The 20833-nt window shown below is 39.5% G+C and overlaps 1 protein-coding gene across 1 annotated transcript in view; it reads right to left on the minus strand.

Annotated features, from left to right (window-relative positions):
- The window catches only part of LOC140480363 (vacuolar protein sorting-associated protein 4B-like), a 44283-nt gene that overhangs the window by 12583 nt on the left and 10867 nt on the right, over window positions 1-20833 (minus strand). Inside the window, exons 4-9 of the mRNA XM_072575129.1 lie at window positions 17635-17696; window positions 15445-15564; window positions 14145-14301; window positions 13186-13334; window positions 10599-10680; window positions 4858-5077 (exon numbers count right to left, since the gene is read on the minus strand). Of these exons, the coding sequence (XP_072431230.1) occupies window positions 4858-5077; window positions 10599-10680; window positions 13186-13334; window positions 14145-14301; window positions 15445-15564; window positions 17635-17696 (790 nt within the window). The remainder of the gene's footprint in view (window positions 1-4857; window positions 5078-10598; window positions 10681-13185; window positions 13335-14144; window positions 14302-15444; window positions 15565-17634; window positions 17697-20833) is intronic.

Consider the following 20833-nt stretch of genomic DNA (forward strand, 5'->3'; position numbering starts at 1 on the left):
CAATAATAGCACCTTCTGAACCCACAACTACTCCCCTCTCAAAGTACACGGGCAGCAGATTTATGGAAAAATGTCCACCTGCAACTTCTCTTCCAAGTCACTCAATCCTGACTTGGAAACACAGTGTTCCTTCATTGTCACTGGGTCAAAATTCTGGAATTCTTTCTTTAATGGCATTGTGAGTCAACCTACAGCAGGTGGATTGCAGCAGTTCAAGGATGTAGCTCAAGAGCCAGCAAAGCCTATATCCCATGAATGAATAAAAAGAAATCTGCTGGCCAACCACAAGTTAAACATTTGAAATCTGCAATAAACACAAAGTGTTGGACATATTCAGATCCGGTAGCATCTGATCAGAGTTAACATTCAGATGATGACCCTTCGTTAGAATTAGCTGTTTGTCTATAAATAACCAATGACTAAAATGTTGTTTGTTACTGCAGCCACTATTCACAACAGACTCGTATTTACTGCTGAGCTTGTCTTGTCATAAACAAGTAAATTTTTATTATGCAAAGTTTGAACCAAAGAACTTAGCTATCCAAATAATTCCTCAAATAATATACATAATTCGTGAAATGCTCTGACTTGCTACAGAAATATATTGAGCACTGACAGGAGCATTCAAACTTAGGCAGAAATATTTGCAAAACTTCGTTTGAATTTGCAACAATGCACCAAATTTAACACGGTAATTGTTTAAGAAAATTGCTAAACTCAAATGCTCTCTCAATAATTAGATTTTGTGGTGTTTCATGGAACTCCACTCCTCATGCTACATTTCTGAGCCATGACAAAAACCACAGGTTTACTAGGCTGGTAAACTTTTAAAACAACATGCTGCAATTTCCTAAAATCTTGTCAAAACACTAAGGAAAGCTGTATCACAGTTTAATACTTGAATGCATTTGTATAAGAAACGCGAGCACTTTACAACACAGAACACAGAAGTCACTATTCAGCAAGTGGAAACTTTATGGATTTTGGGGTTAGGAAAAATGCACAAAGAGAATCATTTTTGGGAAAGCCAGGAAAATACAACAGGAAGTGGATCACATTTCAGTGGTGATTTTTGCATCTGATCAGTCATGATGTAACTTCAATTGTGTAAAATGTCTAAGCTTTAAACCGCCAGAGTTGGCCTAAGACGTGAAAGAGAGTTGGTTAAAATTCAGACCAGGATAGATCGATTTGGATATGAATTGAAAAGAATGAATTGAATTTTATTAAAACAGTAAGTTTTCTTTTAAGAACTTGATTCATCTAGGTCTCAATAACTGGCAGGTAATTTTGAACTGAGCAGCAGCCCTGAGCTCAATATTGAAGACAGAAATAACAACGAGTGTCAACAGTTTACCTGTTAACATTGAATCATGTGGATGATATGACTGAGGGGAACTTGTAACCTCTCCCAAGAATAAGATGGAGGAAGAATAAATAGAATCTTTTGCAAGTCAACATACTGTAATACTGGAAGGGAAACCTTTAAAATAGATATACTCCTCTTGTTGTAACAGGCATGAATGAAACCATCCAAAAGCGGTGAGAGAAATTGGAAAGCAAGGCAGATCATACAGTCTGAGTCCTACAACAGAGACAGGCCCTTTGGCCCAAACTGGACCATGCCGACCAAAATGTCCATCTACGCTAATCCCATTTCTCTGCACTCGACTCATATTCTTCTAAAGCCTTTTACATGTTGTTAATGTGCCTTCTTGAACCACTTCCACTGGCAGTTCATTCCATACACTTCTTACCCTCTGTGTAAAACAGCTGCCTCTAAGGTTCCCTTTTATTCTTTCTCCTTAACCTTAAACTGATGCCCTCTGTTCCTTGATTCCCCAATCCTGGGAAAAAGACTGAGTGCATTCACTCTATCCATGCCGCTCATGATCTTAATACACTTCAATAAGATCCCCCTGCAACCTCCTTGCTCTAAAGAAAAAAGTCCCAGCCTGTCCAACCTCTCCCTGTAACTCAGACCATTGAGTCCTGGCAACATCCTTGTAAACTTCTGCAGTCTTTCTAGTTTAATAACATCCTTCCTATCACAAGGTGACTAAAACTGAATACAATACTCCAAGTACGGCCTCACCAACGTCCTGTACAACTGCAACATAACTTCCTAACATCTCTACTCAAGCCCTGACTGATGAAGGCAGTATGCCTAAAGTCTTCTTCACTGCCCTGTCTAACTGTGACTCCACTTTCAGAGAACCTTGCACCTGAACTCCAAGGTCCTTCTGTTCCACCACAGTCCTTCAGGCCTTACCAATCACTATGAAACGCTTACCTTGATTTGACATTCCAAAATGTAAGACCTCACACTTCCATATATTAAACTCCATTTCCCATTTCTGAGCCCATTTCCCCAGCTGATCAATTTTTGATAACTTTCCTAACAGTCCACGATACCTCCTATTTTAGTATCATCTGTAACTTACTAATTATGCCTTGAACATTCACATCCAAATCATTGATATAGATAACAAACAGCAATGGGCCCAGCACTGGCCCAAGGCACTTCAATAGTCACAGGCCTCAGGTCCGACAAGCATCCTTCTACTATTACCCTCTGCTTCCTACCATAAAGCCAATTTGCCAGCTCCCCCTGGATTCCATGCAATCTAACCTTCCAGAGCAGCCTACCACTTAGATCTTATCGAAGGCCTTACCGAAATCCATATTAACTACATCTACCGCCCTGCCCTCGTCAACCTTCCTGGTCACTTCATCAAAGAACGCGTAACAAATTTCTGAGGCATGATCTCCCACGCACAAAGCCATGCTGAATACTCCTAATCAAACCCCGTCTTTCCAAATGCATATATATCTTATTTCCCAGTCTTCACCAGTAACTTATCTACCACAGACTTTAGTCTTACTGGTCTATAGTTCTCAGGTTTTCTTTGCAGCCCTTCTTGAATAAGGGCACAACATTCGCGACTCTCCAGTCTTCTACAACCTCAACTGTGTGTAACTACGATGCAAAAGTGTCAGCCAGGGCCCCCCTTCTCTAGTGTCTTGCAGTGTTCTTGGATATATCTGGTCAGGACCAGGAGATTTATCCACCTTAATACTTCTAATACACCCAACATATCCTCTGCTGTGATTTGGGCCGTCCCTAAGATATGACCACTAACTTAACAAATTCCCAAGTCTTCATGTCTTTCTCTACAGTAAACACAGGAGAAACATTCATTGAGGACCTCGTTCATCTCCTGTGGTTCTATACATACACGCCCACATTGGTTCCTGAGGGGTCCTATTCTCTCTCTAACCGTATAAAGGAAAAAGAACTGAAGAACCTCTTTGGATTCACCCTAATTTTCTCAGCCAAGGCTATCTCGTGCCCCCTTTTTGCCCTCCTGATTTCCCTCTTCTGTAAACTCCTGTATTCCCCTACAGCGAGATACCTCCAGGGATTCCTTCATCCTGGCTGCCTGCACCGAAGCCATAATTCCTTCTTTTTTCGCGCCAAAGTCTCAATATCTTGTCATCAAGGCTTCACTCTCAGGAACATATAGACCTTGAAGACCTCCTTCTGTCTGCAAACAAACTACTCCAATCAATCCCTGCAAGATCCTGTCTAATTCCATCAAATGTCACCACTACTTTGTTATTTCTTAGCTCCACCTACAAAGCCTCACTGGATGGTTCTTCAGTTATTTCATCTCTGACTACTGCTGTGATACTGGTCTTAATCAAAAATGCAACTCCCCCTCCCTTCTTTCCACCACCTCTGTCCCGCCTAAAGCACCTGTATCTTGGCACATTAAGCCGCCGATCTGTCCCTCCCTTAGCCATGTTTCTGTAATGGCTAAAATATCCCAGTCCCAAATACATCGCCCTGAGTACATCGGCCTTACCTGTCAGCCCTCTTGCATTGAAATAGATGCATTTTAATCAAACAACCATTCCTTGCTCCCTGTTGTATTCCAACCTGACCTGTCTCTTGACTTTACTATTTCTCATTACTGTATCTCCTTCGATCCTCACACTTGCCTCCTTGTTATTGAGGATCCCACCCTCCCGTTTAAACCTTTCCTTGTAGCACCAGTAAACCTAGCCACCAAGATATTGCTCCCCCTCCAGTTCAGATGCTATCCATCCCTCTTGAACAGGTCACTTCTGCCCCAGAAAAGATCCCAATGATCAAAAAATCTGAATCTGTAATCCAAATCTTTAGCCACACATTCATCTGCCATATCCTCCTGCTCTTATCCTCACTAGCACGAGGCACTAGAAGTAATCCAGAGATTATCACCCATGAGGTCCTGATTTTTAACTTTTTTCCAAGCTCTCTATAATCACTCTGCAGGATCTCATCCCTATTCCTACCTATGTCACTTGTGCCAATGTGCTGATCACTCTTCCCCCAGAGAATGATCTGCAGCCGCTCAGAGACATCCTGGACCGTGGCACCCGGGAAGCAACACATCATCCTGGGTTCTCGTTTGCGACCACAGAATCTCCTGTCTGGCCCCCTAACTATCCTATCACTAAGGTCCTGTCTAACTTTATCCTTTCCTGTTGTGCCCAGAGCTAGTTGTAGTGCCAACAACCGGGCCACTGCTGCTTTCCCCTGAATGGTCATGCCCCCCGCAGCAGCATCCAACAGGTCCTTAAAGGAAAAAGAAATTATAACTCATTTTGGATACTGTTCTCTAAAGTTCAATCATTGACACACAAGCTGGTGAGTATCAGAGAAAACGAGCCATAACATGGAGACTTAAATTTAAAAAAAGAGAAAGGGTGAGATGTGATTTCAACTTTGCTTAGTGCAATTTCTTTATTGATTGTGTAGATAAATGTAGAGCGGACAAATCCTGGTTAAAATTTTTATTGGTACCTTACCTTCTTGAAATGAGTAGCTGACTGAACTTTTCTGACTGGCTGCATCAAAGCGTCTCGCACTATGATACTGATGTCAGCCCCAGAATATCCATCCGTTTTCTTTGCCAATATCCGGTAATCTTCATCAGACAGACTGTTTTGAGTTGTTCCAAGGTGCAATCTAAACATCATAGCACGAGCACCCTGATCAGGCAATGGAATATAGATACGTTTCTCAAATCTGGAAAAGCAACAGTTTCAGTGTAAGAAATTTTGTAACACTGAAGACATCAGTGAGAGACATTAATTTGTCAATGTTGATGGCGATCATTGGGCATAGAAAGCGTTTTGACTATCTGGATAACCATACATAGCATTACTGTATATTTTAGCAATGCTTCACTAAGTTAAGGGTTGGGTTCAGGAAATGACTTAGCATTCTGAAAGGGGATAGAGAATCTGATTAATGCTCTGGGGCCAAAGATTCAAATCCCACCACAGCATGATGAAAAATGAATTCAACTGAAGTAACCTAATGGTGATCAAGAAACCATTATTCTTGTTAAAAACCCATTAGTTTCATTAATATAGTTTCAGAAAGTTAAAAAAAACATCTACCATCTTCACCTCGATTTGCCAACATGGAACTCCAGATACATCGCCCTCAGTTATATCTGTTCATTACATTTCTCTTATCGAATTTTGTATCAAAACAGACTACTTGGCAAAATCCAACACACCTGGAAGTGACAATAGCATACAGTGGCTTTGTTAACCCTGCAAATTCCTCCTTACCAACATCCAAGGGCCTGTCACAAAATTGAGAGAGCTGTGCCACAGAGGCTAGTCAAACAACAGCCTGACAGTCATTCTCAAGGCATCATACTGTAGTGCTGTGTCAGCCATTAAAACAAACCTCAAGCACAGCAGAATAATGGGGTACAGTTGGAGTTGCTTGGAAATCCTTCACACTTACTCTGAACTCCATGAAGTCTCATGACATCAGGTCAAACATTAGCAAAGAAGACTCCTGCTGATTACCACCTAATGTTCTCACTCAGTTGATAAAATCAATTCTCCTCCATGCTGAAATTGGTGGAAGCACTAAGGGTGGTAAGTGCACAAAATGTTGTCCAGGTGAGGAACCTCAATGCCAAAGACTGGCTCAGCTCAACCAGTATTTATCAAGCTGACAGTACTTAAGGAGACAGCTGCTAAACCTTGTTCTCACCAATCTAAATGCAACAGACGCATCTGTCCATAACAGTTTTGGGAGGAGTGACCACCAGAGTCCCGGCAAGGAGACTCATCTTCACACTGAAGACATTCTATTGTGCTGTGTGATAGTCCACAATGCTAAATGAAACAGACTTCAAACAGATATAGTAACTCCAGACTCAGGATCCATGTGGTACTGTGGACCATCAGCAGCAGAATTTTATTAAGACCATAAAATATAGAAACAGAATTAGGCCATTTGGACCGTCTAGTCTGCTCTGTCATTCAGTCATGGCTGAGAGGTTTTGCAACCCTACATTCTCCTGCTTTCTCCCCATAATCTTTGATCCCCTTACTTATCAAAAAGCTGTCGTAAATACACTCAATGACTTGGTCTGCACAGCATTGAGTTCCAAAGATTCACCACTATCTGACTTAAGAAATTACTCCACATTTAAGTCTAAAGGGTCATCATTCACACTGAGGATGTGCCCTTGGGTCCAGTCTCTCCTATTAGTGGAAACACCTTCACCACGTACAGTCTATCCACGTCTCTCAATATTCTGCAAGCTTCCATGAGATTCCACCTCGACCCCTTACTATCATCCTTCATTTCCATAACCGTTCCCATAAACCTCCTCTGGATCCCCTCCTAGATCATCTCAATCTTCCATCAGGCCCCAAAACCGCTCTTAATATTCCAAATGCAGTCTGACCAGAGTCTAATACAGCTTCAGCAGTACATCCCTAGTCTTTTATTCCAGGTCTCTCTAAATGAATGCTAACATTGCATTTGCCTTCCTAATTGCCAGCTGAACCTGCATGTTAATCTGAAGATAATTCTGAAGTAGGACTCCCAATTCCTTTGTGTTTCATATTTCTGAAGTCTTTCCCTGTTTAGAAAATAGTCTATGTTCTATTTGTCCTAAAATGCATAACCTCACGGTGTCACATTTTACTTCTTTCCCACTCTCTTTGCCTTTTCAAGTCCTTCTGCAGCCTTCCCCCTTCCTTAACACTGCCTGTCTTGCCACCTATCTTTAGCATCTACAAATTTGGAACAACACCCTCAATTCCTTTATTCAGATTATTAATATATAACATGAATAGTTGTGGAACTCCACCAGTCACTGGCTGTCATCCTGAAAAGGATGCCTTTTATCCTGATTCTCTGCCTTCTGCCAGACAACCAATCCTCTATACATGCCAGTATCTTGCCCTTAATACCATGGGCCATAATCTTATTTAGCAGCCTCCTGTGCAACACTTTCTGGAAATCCAAATAGATGATATTTGTTTGTTACGTCCTCAAAGAATTCTATAAAGTTCATAAAGCCCTGCTGATTCAGCCCTACTTTACTATGCACTTTTCAGTACTCTGCAATCTCATCCTTAATAATACTCTCAAATCTTAGCAACAACTGAGGTCAGGCTAACCGGCTTATAATTTCCCGTCTTCTGTCTTCCTCCCTTTATAAACAGGGGTGTTACATGAGTCATTTCCCCATCCTCAGGGACCCTCCCCGATTCCAATGATTCCTGAAAGATTACCACCAATGCCTCTACAATCTCTTCAGCTAGCTCCTTCAGAACCCTGGGAGGGGTTCCATCCAGCAGTTTATCTCCCTTCAGACTGTTCAACTTCCCAAGCACCTTCTCCTTTGTGATGGTCACCATACTCATCTCCTCTGCTGCTTGACTTTTGAAGGTCAATATGCTGCTGGTGTCTTCCACAGTGAAGACTGATGCAAAATACCTATTCGGTTCCTGACATTTTTTTGTTTCCCATTACTACTTCTCCAGCATCATTTGCCAGCAGTCCAAAATCCACTTTTGCCTCTCTTTTACCTTCTATAAAACTCTTGCAATCTTTTCTATTGCAAGCTAGCTTACCCTTCTATTTAGTCTTCTCCGTTATTGCTTTTTTAGTTGTCCTATTCAACAACAAGCTGTAACCTCACAGATTGGTATATCCCTAGACATTATCACTAAGCCAAGGGATCAACATTGGTTGAATGAATTGTGCAGGAAGGAATGTCAGGATTATAACCAGACATACCAATAAATGAGCTGTCAACTTGGTGAAGGTGTAACACAGAATTACTGATGAAGAGTCATCTAGACTTGAAACATTAGCGTGCTCTCTCTCCATGGATGCTGTCTGACCTACTGTGCTCTCCAGCATTTGTTGTTTTCAGCACAGATCCCAGCATCTGCAGTAATGTGCTCCTACAGGATTCCTTATCTGTCAAGCAGTGACAACAAGCAGATCAAATCTAAACTTTGCAATCCTGCCACATTCAGTTGTGAATGATGGAAGACAATTAAACAATTCACTGGAAGGTTCCAAAAGTAACCCTATCCTTAATTGTACAGGTGCTCAGGATATTAGTGTAGAAGACAAAAGCTGAAGTATTTGTAAACATCTTCAAATAGGAGTAGAATTGATGATTTATCTTAGCCTTGTGCTGGGCATTCCAGCAGCATGGAAAATAGCCTTCAGCACTTTGATTCATTGCATGATATCAAAGAACACCTAAAGGAACTGGGTCCTGCAATGACAATAGGCCCTGACAATATGCAAGCAACAGTACTGAAGATATGTGCACTTTAATTATTTGCATCGCTAGCCAGGCTACTCCAGTACAGTTACAACACTGGCTTCTACCAATGTTGGAAACTGCCCACAAAAAAGGATCAAACTTTTCTGGCCAGCTACCATCCCACCAGTCTATTCTCAGTCTTCAACACAATGGAAATATATTTGCAGTACTATCAAGCAGCACTTTAATCATTTGCTCACTGAAGCTCAGTTTGGGCTCTGCTAGGCCCACAACCCCTAACTTCATTATGGCCTCAGTCCAAACATGGTCAAAAGACTGTAATCAAACCAGGAAGTGAAGATGACAGTCCTTGACATCAAGGCAGTATTTGAATGAGTATGGCATGAAGCAACCCTGGCAAACTGGAGGCAATGTTACTCAGGGTCACAGGTCTCTGCCATCTAAGTCATACCTAGTAGAAAGGAAAATTAATAACCTTCAACAGCCACCACTTCAACCACAAGACATCTCTGCAGGAATTCTTCAGCACTGTACCCTAGGTCCAACCATCTTCAGCTGCTTCAATGACCTTCCTCCCATTATAAGGTCAGAAATGGGGTGTTCACACAATGTTCAATGCCATTCACTAGTCCTCAGATAATGAAGCAATCCATGTCCAAATGCAGGAAGAACTGAATAATATTCAGGCTTGGGCTAACAAAAGGCAAGCAATATTTGAGCCATACATATGCCAAACAATGATCATCCCCAACAAAAGTGAATTTAACCAAAACCTCTTGACATTTGCTGAATACCCAGTTATCAACATTCTGGGCGTTACCACTGACCAGAAACTGAACTGGACCAGCTACAAGGGGTCAGTAAGTAAGTCACAGTCACCTCTGGTTTCCGTAATGCCTGTCTATCATCTACAAAGCACAAATCAGAAATGTGATAGAATCCACTTGCCTAGATGAACGCAGCTCCCCATCGAACACCATCAGCATTCATTCCCTTTAACACTGATGCACAATGGCAGCGGTGTGTAGAATCCAGAAGATGCACAACAACTCACCAAGGCTACCAAATCAGTATCTACCAAACCAGTCACATCTCCCACATACCAGGACCCTGGCAGTGACAACATATTACCCCCCAAGCCACATATTATCCTAACTGGGAACTATTTCAACATCATGCAACTCCCTCCCTAACAGTATTGTTGATGTACCTACATCACATGGTTGCAGATATACAAGAAGACAGCTCAGCACCACTTTCTCAAAAGAAATTAGGGATTGGCAATAAATTAATTAATAAACAATGCTAAACAATTTAGGATTCTCTGGTATTATCTAGTGCCAAATGAAGTGCCAAACAAATTAAGACACCACCAGTATCTCCAAGATAATTTAAGACCTTCACAGAAAGTACCTGTCGTGGTTAAATGGATCTTTATGGTACTTACTTTTTATCCCCTAATCTTGCAACAATTTATACTTGAAAATAAATTGCAATATCAATAGAAAACCATGATTAAACAAAATGAGAACAATTTCCTGTCATGGGCAGGGGCAGCATCGATCATTTGCAAATAAATACAAGTATTAAGCAAGATGTATGCATTTAGGATTTCACATTTAGATTAGTTCCTTCTCTCCGAAACAGTAGGAATATCTCAGGAGGTTGTACATAGCTTTTCATATCCAAGATTCACAGCTTTTTATACAATTACATTATTCAATAGAAGCATGAAATGTGTACATAAAATGCTTTATGGGAGATAATTACTCAGTGAAAAATTGGTCTGTAATTCTTAGGAGTGCAATGTTTCATAACAAATTGCTCTCAGTTGCCTTGACAGCAGGTTTGTCAACCATAAAGAAGCAGCATCATGCATGCATGATCTCAGGGAGTAATAATTTGTTTACCAGTGTGGGTAATCTTGTGACATGCTATTTAATTCACAGAGCATTAGCTTTAGAAAAACTGGCATTTTACCTCCTCCTTATAGCAGAATCTAGAACCCATGGGATATTTGTTGCTCCAAGTACCAAGATTCCTTCATTATCCACTCCAACACCTGCCAAAAGTTGTCAGTAGTTTTATTTCATGTGTATTATATAAATAACAGGACATAATAGGAAGTTAATCAGAAACGTGTCAAGTTGAAAAATCCAATTTAGATTAAATAAATTGAGGCTGTTATTCCCATAGTGTATAGTTAGACATATCTCAGCTAATATTCAGATTCGCCACTCAGCAATGGAGTCAGATCATTCATTGAAAAAAGCTTCTGGTTCATAAGGCAGCAAATTTTCATCAATACATGAAGCAGCAAAATACTTTTCGACCAAAACACTTTCAGTTGTTACTGGTAGAAATCACAACAGACGTTCAATTCAGGCTCTGTTCATTTTGAAATAGTGGCATGTCAGGAAAACTGATGAATGGAGATATGATTCTGGGAAACTGAAATGCTGCAGTAGTCAAGTTTAATGAAATATTTTCCTTACATCTGATGCAGACACACAAGTTTCAAGGTTTTCTTGGGGAGAGGAATGTTGGTTTAAAAGATCAATGTTTGGTGTTCTGGCAATTACAACGATCAAATAAATTTCATCCAATGATACTAATTTTGCTTGGTCTCTGAAGTATTTAATTTGATTGAATGTTCCTATTACATACTTTTAGGATCCCAGCTGATGGTTTTACTGGACAAGCCAAATCCCAGACTGAAATCTGGCTTAATAGGTCATATTTTGTTTTTATTTGGCTTTACTGAGGTGGTCTTTTACTGAATCACAAGCATATGGTCTGGTTTGATTTTAACAATGAAAATGAAGTTCATAATGCAAAAGATATGAAAACAATAAAATAAGCTAAACTACTTACTTATAGCATATATTTAAAGATTTTGGGACACATGGCAAAATGCAATCCCATTAATTCCAACAACACTCCTTTATATAACACCAGGGAAAAAAATCCTCGTTCAATTAAACACTGGGTTTGACTTTGCTGGTCACAAGAATCTTCTCACTTCTTTCTTAAGCCTTCATACAACTGAACTTAACTATTAGCGTTTCTCAGAAGCATTTATTCTTGCACATCCAAGTTTAGCTAAAACATCTGAAAACTGCAACAACGTTTCACCCTGATCCCGGCCATTTACAGTTGGTTCTCCTACTCAAAAGAGAAACTATTTTCAGAAACTCAAACTGATCTCCTAATGCAAAACTGTTTACTGGCAAAAATTATCCCAATGAAAATAAATTCCCATTAGCTTTCAAGCAATCTCTCTCAGACCTTTTAATTTTAAAGAAATCACAGTGGCTACAGAAATACCTACGAGGTAATAAATAAATCCCTCTGACACAGACCATGCCACTAGTCCAAATCCAAACTTTAAACTAAATGGTCATAAAAGTAGAAATCAGTTTATATCTGAATACGAACATATGAATTTGGAGTAAGCTACTCAAGCCTGCTTCAGCCTTGAACAAGATTATGGTTGATCCAATTATTCCACATGTCCATATATTCCTCAATCTTTCACCCCCTTACCCATCAAGAATCTTACTAGCTTTGCCATAAAAGTATTTGAGGACTCAATTAAGGTGATAGAAGCAGAGAGTTCTCAAGACTTTTTGTGAGAAAAATAAATCCTCATCTCTTTTGAATGGTCAACCTCTTATTTTAAAACAATGATCCAGTTCGAGACCTTTTCAAAAGAAGGAACATCCTTTCCATATGCATTCTGTCCAGACCCCTCAGGATTACATTTTAATCAACTCACCTTTTACTCTAAACCGTGAATACAATCCTAACCTAGCTAGCCTTCTTTCAGAAGGCATCCATCTATTCTAGGTATCAGTCTAATAACACTTCTCTGAAGAATTTCAATAGATTTACAAGTAGACATGGTACTTCAGATGTCATCTCATCAATGGCATGTGTAATCCAAACACAATATGCTTATTTTTGTTTTCAATTATTCTCCTGACAAATAATATTCCATTACCTTTCCTAATTACTGCAGGTCAGAGTTCATACAAATGAAAATTCTCAAGTTTTTGAATGATGCAGATGCAGGCTTCAATTTTACATTTGGAACTTCCCAGACAAAATTGAGTCTCAAATAAACTTACTGAGGATTTTGTTGCCTCCCCCTGTTACAGTAGCTGGGAGGAACAGACCCTCAGCATATGCTGTGTTGGTCAATAACTCTTACAATATGAACTACATAAATATTTGGAACAATTTTGAAGTATATTAACTAAAAAAAATCACAGAAACGTCATGTCATGGAACACAATCAAAGGACAAAGGATGCAATATTTCGCTGAAATTCTGGAAAGTCAAGTTCATTTTCTTTTAAGCAAGGAATCAGAATTTCAGAAACTTCCTTGTGGAGGCTACTTGGTTGGATAATGCACCCAATTAAAGAACTAGCCAACTATAGTAAAGTAATGGGTCTGGAGGCCTGAATGAACTCGTAGGATTCCATAATTTAGTTTTAATAAAATTTTACACACAGATCATAAATAAGACTACTTATTTGATTAGCCATCACAAGGAAGCTTACCCTGCATTTGGACCAAGAATTCAGTTTTAATACGCCTTGCAGCTTCACTTTCATTTTCACTCCGTGAGCCACAAAGAGAATCAACCTCATCAATGAAGATAATTGAAGGCTTGTGCTCTCGGGCAAGCTGAAATAAATTCTTTACCAACCTGAGTAAAGCAAAAGTAGAAATACAGAAGTGATTGAGTGCATGGATTTAAAGGAATAACATTACCGTCATATAGCCACCAAGCGTTTGAGATAGACTTTACATCTAAAAACACTTGGAAATCAATTCACATTCACAAATCGGACTTCAGTTTTTTCAAAGATCTATCATTGTACTTTTAGGTTATGATTTACCAGTTATCTGTCCTCACTCTTTCATTCTCAAAGTCCCCAATGTAGTTGCAAATTATGGCCAATGGTTACTTTTTAAGAGAGTTGCTAAAGACTTTGGTGCAATTGCATTCTAGACACTTACTAATCAACCTGCTCAGAGATGTTATTGCATAGATTTAGAGCAGTTGGGACGTGAACCCAGAAAGCATTGTTCCACAGTTTGCCCATATATACACGTGTAGATTTGTCACTTGCACATTATTAAGACTTAACCTATTCAGAACATAGCATTTTGGGAAACGTGAGTGGACTCCATTTCATTTATGCCATTCACTGCCTTCATAATAGCTTCATTCAGACTGCTGGTTGAAATAGCATCAAGGCAGCTACTTTGTACAGATTCACATAAACCCAAGTGGCCTCAGAGAACAATGGCATTGACAATCTTGCTACATTAAATTGTACTTTGTATTGGTTAACATTTTGATCTGGATTGAAATTGCATAGAAACCATCAAGTGCAATAATTTTCAGAAATAACTCTGAAAAAGAATAAGCAGGAAACATTTGTTTCCTACAAATAAGCAATTGTGCAAGATAATATTAAAGTTCCATAAAATCAGCACGATACAAACTCACTTTTCACTTTCTCCAAGCCATTTTGAAACCAGGTCAGAGGAGGAGATTGAGAAAAATGTCGAGTTGTTTGCTTCTTTTGCTACAGCTTTTGCCAGGTAGGACTTGCCAGTTCCAGGAGGACCAAACAGAAGGATTCCTCTCCATGGAGTTCTTTTGCCTGGAGAGATAAATATCTTAACAGTTCAATTCCAAACCTTGCTTAAAAAAAGACTTTTACAAGCATAACCAAATAAAATTATACGAAAGCTACATCAGCTACAAATCAAAGAACCGGAACTCTAAATTCATGTCATTTGACTGGGTGAAGTTATAGTCAAATGAAAAAGAACAATATTCCAAATTGCCTTTTACGAAGAATGAAAGCATGGTCTTTATGTGACCCTGCTTTCCCCAACCCTTGATGACATCTCTTCCTTTTTTCCCCGCTGATCCTTCAAGCCTCTTCCACTATCTCCATGTTTTGCAACCCCCTTCTCTTCCCATACTTGCAGCCTTCTCCTGTCACCCACTCTTTGCAGCCTCTTCCATCTTCACTTCACAACCTCCTTCTTCCTCACCTTTTAAAATTTCTGTCTAGTCCCTCTTTGCAGCCTCTTTCTCACTGATTCCCCCCTGCAGCCTCCACGTTTGTAACCTCACCCTCCTCTCCACAACTAACAGACTAACAGCACCAGCCAGTCCAACTGATGGCAACCTGCCCTCCCCCCCACACCCACCCACACACACACACACACAGCTAATTAGTTTCCCAGGTGCTGCTGCTCCACTCTCACACTGCTCCAGATTATTTCTCACACTGCTTACATGAATCTGAGATTGAGGGAGCATGAGAGATACACACTGTGATTGGAGGAATAGGTCCTTACAGAGTCTGTCAGTCTCTGTTTCTCCTTTTCTCAGTTGGGCACCTTGTGATTGGTTACACCTGGGTCTTTTTTCACATTTGATGTGAACGCATCCATTGCCCATATACTTTTGGGTATTAGTAACAGGGATCCAAATTGACTTTGAGTTATATAAGCGCAGCAGGTCAGGCAGCATCCAAGGAGCAGGAGAATCGACGTTTCGGGCATAAGCCCTTCTCCCTGAAGAAGGGCTTATGCCCGAAACGTTGATTCTCCTGCTCCTTGGATGCTGCCTGACCTGCTGCGCTTTTCCAGCAACACATTTTTCAGCTCTGATCTCCAGCATCTGCAGTCCTCACTTTCTCCTTTAAGAGTTATATAGCTAATTTCAGGTAAGAGTATTCAGGTTTTTTGCAAGAATTTTAGTGAGAGACTTAAATAAATAGTAATCAAACCTGTAAAGAGATGCGGAAACTTGATGGGCAAAATCACAGCCTCTTTAAGAGCTTCTTTGGCACCTTCGAGACCTGCAATGTCAGTCCAACCCACATTTGGCTTCTCCATAACAATGGCACCTAAACAATAAAAAGGTATTTATAAAGATACAAGAAGCATAATTTCAGTAGCTCCATTGTAGTAATCTTAAAAAAGTTCAAATAATTACTTTATTCCTTCACCTGTTTCACTTTGGATGTTGACATTTAGATTTGATTTCAATACCATTAATAGCTCTGAATTTTGAGAATTTGGACCCTCACTCTATAAGGAAGCGGACATGGAATTGTTGTGCACATTGAATAAGTTAAATCATTCAACAAAAAGACTTATATAGTTTCTTTAATGTAGTCAGGTTTCGCAGAATTGTTCCACTGAATGAGAAATTAGAGGTTAAAAGTGGCTTGGCTTAGCAGTGGATTTTAAGAGATGTCAAAAAAAAAGGGAAGAGAAGCTCAAGAAAGAAACCAATAATGAGATTTACGTGATGACCAATGGTAGGGCAAAGGATAGAGAGAATTTAAGAGGACAGAATGAATGGATGGAGGTGCAATAAAGAGGAAGTTATGTACAGTGTAAGTTTACAGGAGGTCACAGAAATTGGGATGCAAAAGGCCCGAAGGGAATTAAAGGTTGAGACATAAATTTCAAATTTAACGCTTTGAGGTTCTGAGCAAGTTAAGCCAAGGAAGGGATGATGGGAAATTGAGTCTTGATGAAGGATAGGAGTGACAAGTGTTTTGAATAGGTTGAGTTAGGACAATGAATATTGCAGGTAATCTAGTGAGTTAAGTAAAAGACCAAGTGGATAAGGCACAGGTGAAGATTTCAATGGAAGGAAGCCTAAATTTCAGTTAAGAGCTAAAACTGCTTGAGATTTATTCAGCATTGGTTAATTATTTTCAAGAGGAAGTACCTTTATCAAGAATTTGCAGGATGCGGTGATAAATATTGATAATCTTAAATGGATAAGGAATTGATAAAATCAGAACAGTTGACAAATAAAACTCAATTTTTCTTTCAATTTTCAACCCTTTTATAACAAAATAAGGAATTAAAAACAAGCCCTGTTCATACGTCTGATGAGAAAATAATTCCTGTTTCATCTAAAGCATTAGTTTTTGAGTGGGAAAAAAACATGTGTGAAGTTTAAGACAGGAGAAGCAAAGAATGAAATCAATTGTGATCTGTCCTTTTCTGAAGTTTAGAATTACCACTCAATATTTCAGGTGCCATGCAAATTCTAAACATCTATAGTATATATCGGACTCAGAACAAAGATATATTTCATTGAAATTTATTTGTTGCTGCATTATGTTATGCACAACACTGTATAATTTTCAAATGACTTATTTACTCTTTGATAGGGAGGGCACATTGCACTTTGGTATCACAAATCTCAAAATGCTTTCTGAAAATTCTTCTGATATGTCTCTTTTTAACCCCCAACTGAAACTTCTGTCAGTGTTTAAGTACAACTCTCAAAATTATGTATCTTGTGATTAAACTTAACTAGAAAATTGTCTTTTTAAACAGTTTCTTCATTGATTTATTTTTACATTAAAGATTTCAGCCTCTCCCAAATGGGTTTGATATTGTTGTCTAATACTGTGACTTAAGTTTGTATTGTGCCAGTTAAACACATGCTGTGCGGCTCAAATCAAGCTGTGTAAGCCTTTAGGCACATGATACGATTTGAAATGAAGGCAAATCTGCCCCACCTTAATGACTCAGACCAAAATCAGAAAGTTTGCAAGTATCCCTAATGTGAACTGAATTATATGGCCCCAAATCAATGAAAGGGTACTGTATGCGCCCTCCAGGAGATTGGACTTGAAATAGTGTGAAGAGCAATAAGATTAAATAAAAGTAACATGGCTTTAATTGTTGGTGTGCAGATTGTCAAGACACCAGATACATGAAGGAATGCATACATCAGGTTCCCAAAGGAAGCCCTGACAACATGCGTACATGGGAATTTAATAAAAGCTGAGTTCTTGAGATAGATCTAAGAAACTTACCCTGATTGTTACTAAGAAACTTTTGGATCATTGGAAGTCTTGTCGGACACCTGCTTATTTCTATTATACTGAAAATAGCAAGTTACAACCAAATGGGTTTTTAAACATAAAAATCATTTTGCCAGTTACCTTGGAGTTGACTCTGTAATTTCTTCTTCTCTGAGTTATCAGCCTCTCCATCACTATCATTCCTACAATAAAAAAGCAAATAAAACCACTGAAAGCAAAAACACCTATGGCTCACATTAAAGTATGCAATAAACAATTTAACAATGTATGTTCAAACAAACAAGGCATCAATTAATAGGAAGTGTTCACAAAAAAATTCCCAGAAGCAAATTTGCTAGACAATGTGTTTCAGGCTCAAATGCCCATTTTGTTTAACAGGTATTATTAGTGTATTTGGTGGGGAAGCATCAGTAAGCAGTCAAGTAGCTTCCTTTGATGAGGGAGCAAGCAGCAAATGACAGGTCAATTACTAATCCAAACATTTACTAATAGTTAACTTACAGACATAAATGGTGTGTTTCCTCACCACTGGCTAGAGTCTTGCCTATAAAGCCTAGAAAGCCAAAAAGTACTTGAAAATGGAAAGTCAACTACATTGTTCTTATTTTGGTCCAAATATTCAAATCCCATGTCAAACTGAACCAAAACTAACCTTTTATTCTCATCCAGTTGATACCTAATCACCAACACAGAATTGTGTAACTGAATACTAGCTTCTTAGGATTCTCAAGATATCTCATATGGACATTTTATGGCTGTATCAAGTGGAATTCACTCTCTCTTCTCATCATTTCAAATGTGACAACTCCACTTATGTCACCCAGATTCTGATACAAATGTCTGTTTCCTCTACATTAGACTCAAACAAGATGATCCATCCAGGTTTCTTTAATAAGGGTGGAAAGGCAAGTTACAAAGAGGTCACAAACAGTATACAGAGAGATATTGATATGTTAAGTGGGCAAAATGTTGGGAAATGGTGTATATTGGGAAACAGTGAAGTTGTTTGTTTTGGAAAGGAGAACAAGAAAACCGATCATTTGAAGGGAGAAAAACTGCAAAGAGCTGAAACACAAAGGTACCAGAGAGTACTTGTGCACAAATCACACTAAGCTAGCATAGAGGTGCAGCAGGTAATCAGGAAGGCTAATAGACATGTAGCCCTTATTTCAAAGCGGTAGGAGTATAAGAGTGCGGAGTCTTACTTCAACAGTACAAACTGCAGGTGAGACCACATCTGGAGTACTGTGAAATACTTTGTTGGAAACAATTCAAAGGAGGTTCATGAGAATGATCCCTCATACGGAGGGATTCTCTTTTGAGCAAAGGCTAAACAGGTTAGCACTCTACTCACTGGAGTTTAGAAAAATGAGAGATTCTTTCATTGAAACATACAGAATTAAGTAATTAAAAAAAAGCATTTGTTGCAAATCCAAAACCAGAACAGATGATCCGGAAATACAGAAGGTTACGCTGTATCTTGGAAAGCTATGTTCCTTAGCCGGTTCCTTAATCTAGAAAACTGCCTTGAATGCATTCCAAATATTCTTCCTCTACATTATTATGGCAAAAATGGAAATCTACAAGATTAAAATTTCCCATGATTACCATATGGATCCTAATGAATACATTGCGTCAGTGTTCACTAGAGGGGGACAATAGGGATTTAGAAATCGGGACAATTAAAGAAATTAGCACAGACAGAGGAGCCAGAGTTGTCTGGCAACCTTAAAAGTAGTTAAGACTCCAGGGCCAGATGAAATGTATCCCAGGTTGATGAGTGAGGCAAGGGGGGGTGCTAGCAAAACTGTTCAATTCCTCTCTGCATAGGAGAGGTGTCGGAGAACTGGAGTAGAGCCAATGTGGTATAATTATTCAAGAAAGGAAGCAAGGTATAAACCAGTAAACTATAGATCAGTCTAATCCCAGTGGTGGGGAAACAACTGGAATCAATTCCAAGGGACAGAATTAATCTGCACATGGAGAGACAGGGATTAATCAAAAACAGTCAACATGGCTTTGTTAAGGGGAGGTCACGTCTGACCAACTTGATTGAATTTTTCAAAGAGGTCACTTGACAAATTGGATGCATTATTGGCAGAGTCAGAAAGCAGAGGGTGATGGCTGGGGGGAAAATGATGCTCTTCTGTCTGAAAATCTGTATCCAATGAGGTCCCATAAGGGTCAGTGTTGGGACACAATCAACTGGTGGTTTATAAAAATGATTTGGAATTTAATGTTGGGAGGGTTGATCAGTAAGTTTCCAGATGATACAAAAATTGATTAGATGGTAAATAGTAAGGAGGATAGCCTTAGATTACCAGGGGAAAAAAAAAAGGAGAAGCTGACCATGTGGGCTGTGGACTAACAAATGGAATTTAGCAGGACAAGGTGAGGGATACATGAACAAAGAATCTGGAGCCACCTAGAATTTGAAGGGGTTGGTGTGCATGTAAACCAGCCCCTTAAGGTATCGGGGTTGGTGAACAAAGTGGTTAAGGTGGCATATGTGCTTTTATTAGTCAAGGTGTAGAGTTTAAGAGCAGGGAGGTTATGCTGGCACTGTATAAAACACTGGTTAAGCCACAGCTGGAATATTGTTTGCTGTTCTGCAATCCTCATTATAGGAGAGATGTGACTGTACTGGAAAGGGTGCAAAAGAGATTTACCAGGATATTGTTGTATTGGAGAGTTTCCGCTTAGAAGAGAGGTTAGGCAGACGGATGTGTTGAGCAGAATAGACAGGAAGAAATGTTTCTCCTTAATGGAGGTATCAATGACCAGTGGCATGGATTTATGGAAAGGGACATTAGGTTTAGAGGGGATATGAAAGAAAAACCTTTTCACCCAGAACATGGCAGGAATCTGGAATTCACTACCTGTAAGGGTGGTAGATGCAGAAACCCTCAACTTGTAAGTAGTATTTAGATGTGCACTTGCAATGTCAAGGCATACAAGCCAAGGGTTAAATGTTAGAAAAGTGGGATTAGTATAGTTAAGTGGTTGTTTCTGACCAGCATGGACATAATGGGCTTTTCCTGTGCTATGGATGTCTATCACCTGAATCTTATGGCAGTAACAAACAACTTTTGAATGGAAATCTTGGGAGATTTCAAGTGATAGAAGTCCATGGGGAACAGGACTGGAGAGTTGAAATATTTGGAGGATTGCTTGCTTGGGGCAGTTGGAGGGCGGGGGGAATCAAGGGGTCTGGTATGGGGTTCAAGTACTAGGAGACATCAATGGGATGCAGGGCTTGGTTGTATCATTATTCAGGAGCTTTACTCTGTCGACTTTCTTGTGGGTAATGTCTTTGTTA

The sequence above is a fragment of the Chiloscyllium punctatum genome, chromosome 8 (assembly GCF_047496795.1).
Source record: "Chiloscyllium punctatum isolate Juve2018m chromosome 8, sChiPun1.3, whole genome shotgun sequence".
In the NCBI taxonomy this organism is placed as follows: domain Eukaryota; kingdom Metazoa; phylum Chordata; class Chondrichthyes; order Orectolobiformes; family Hemiscylliidae; genus Chiloscyllium; species Chiloscyllium punctatum.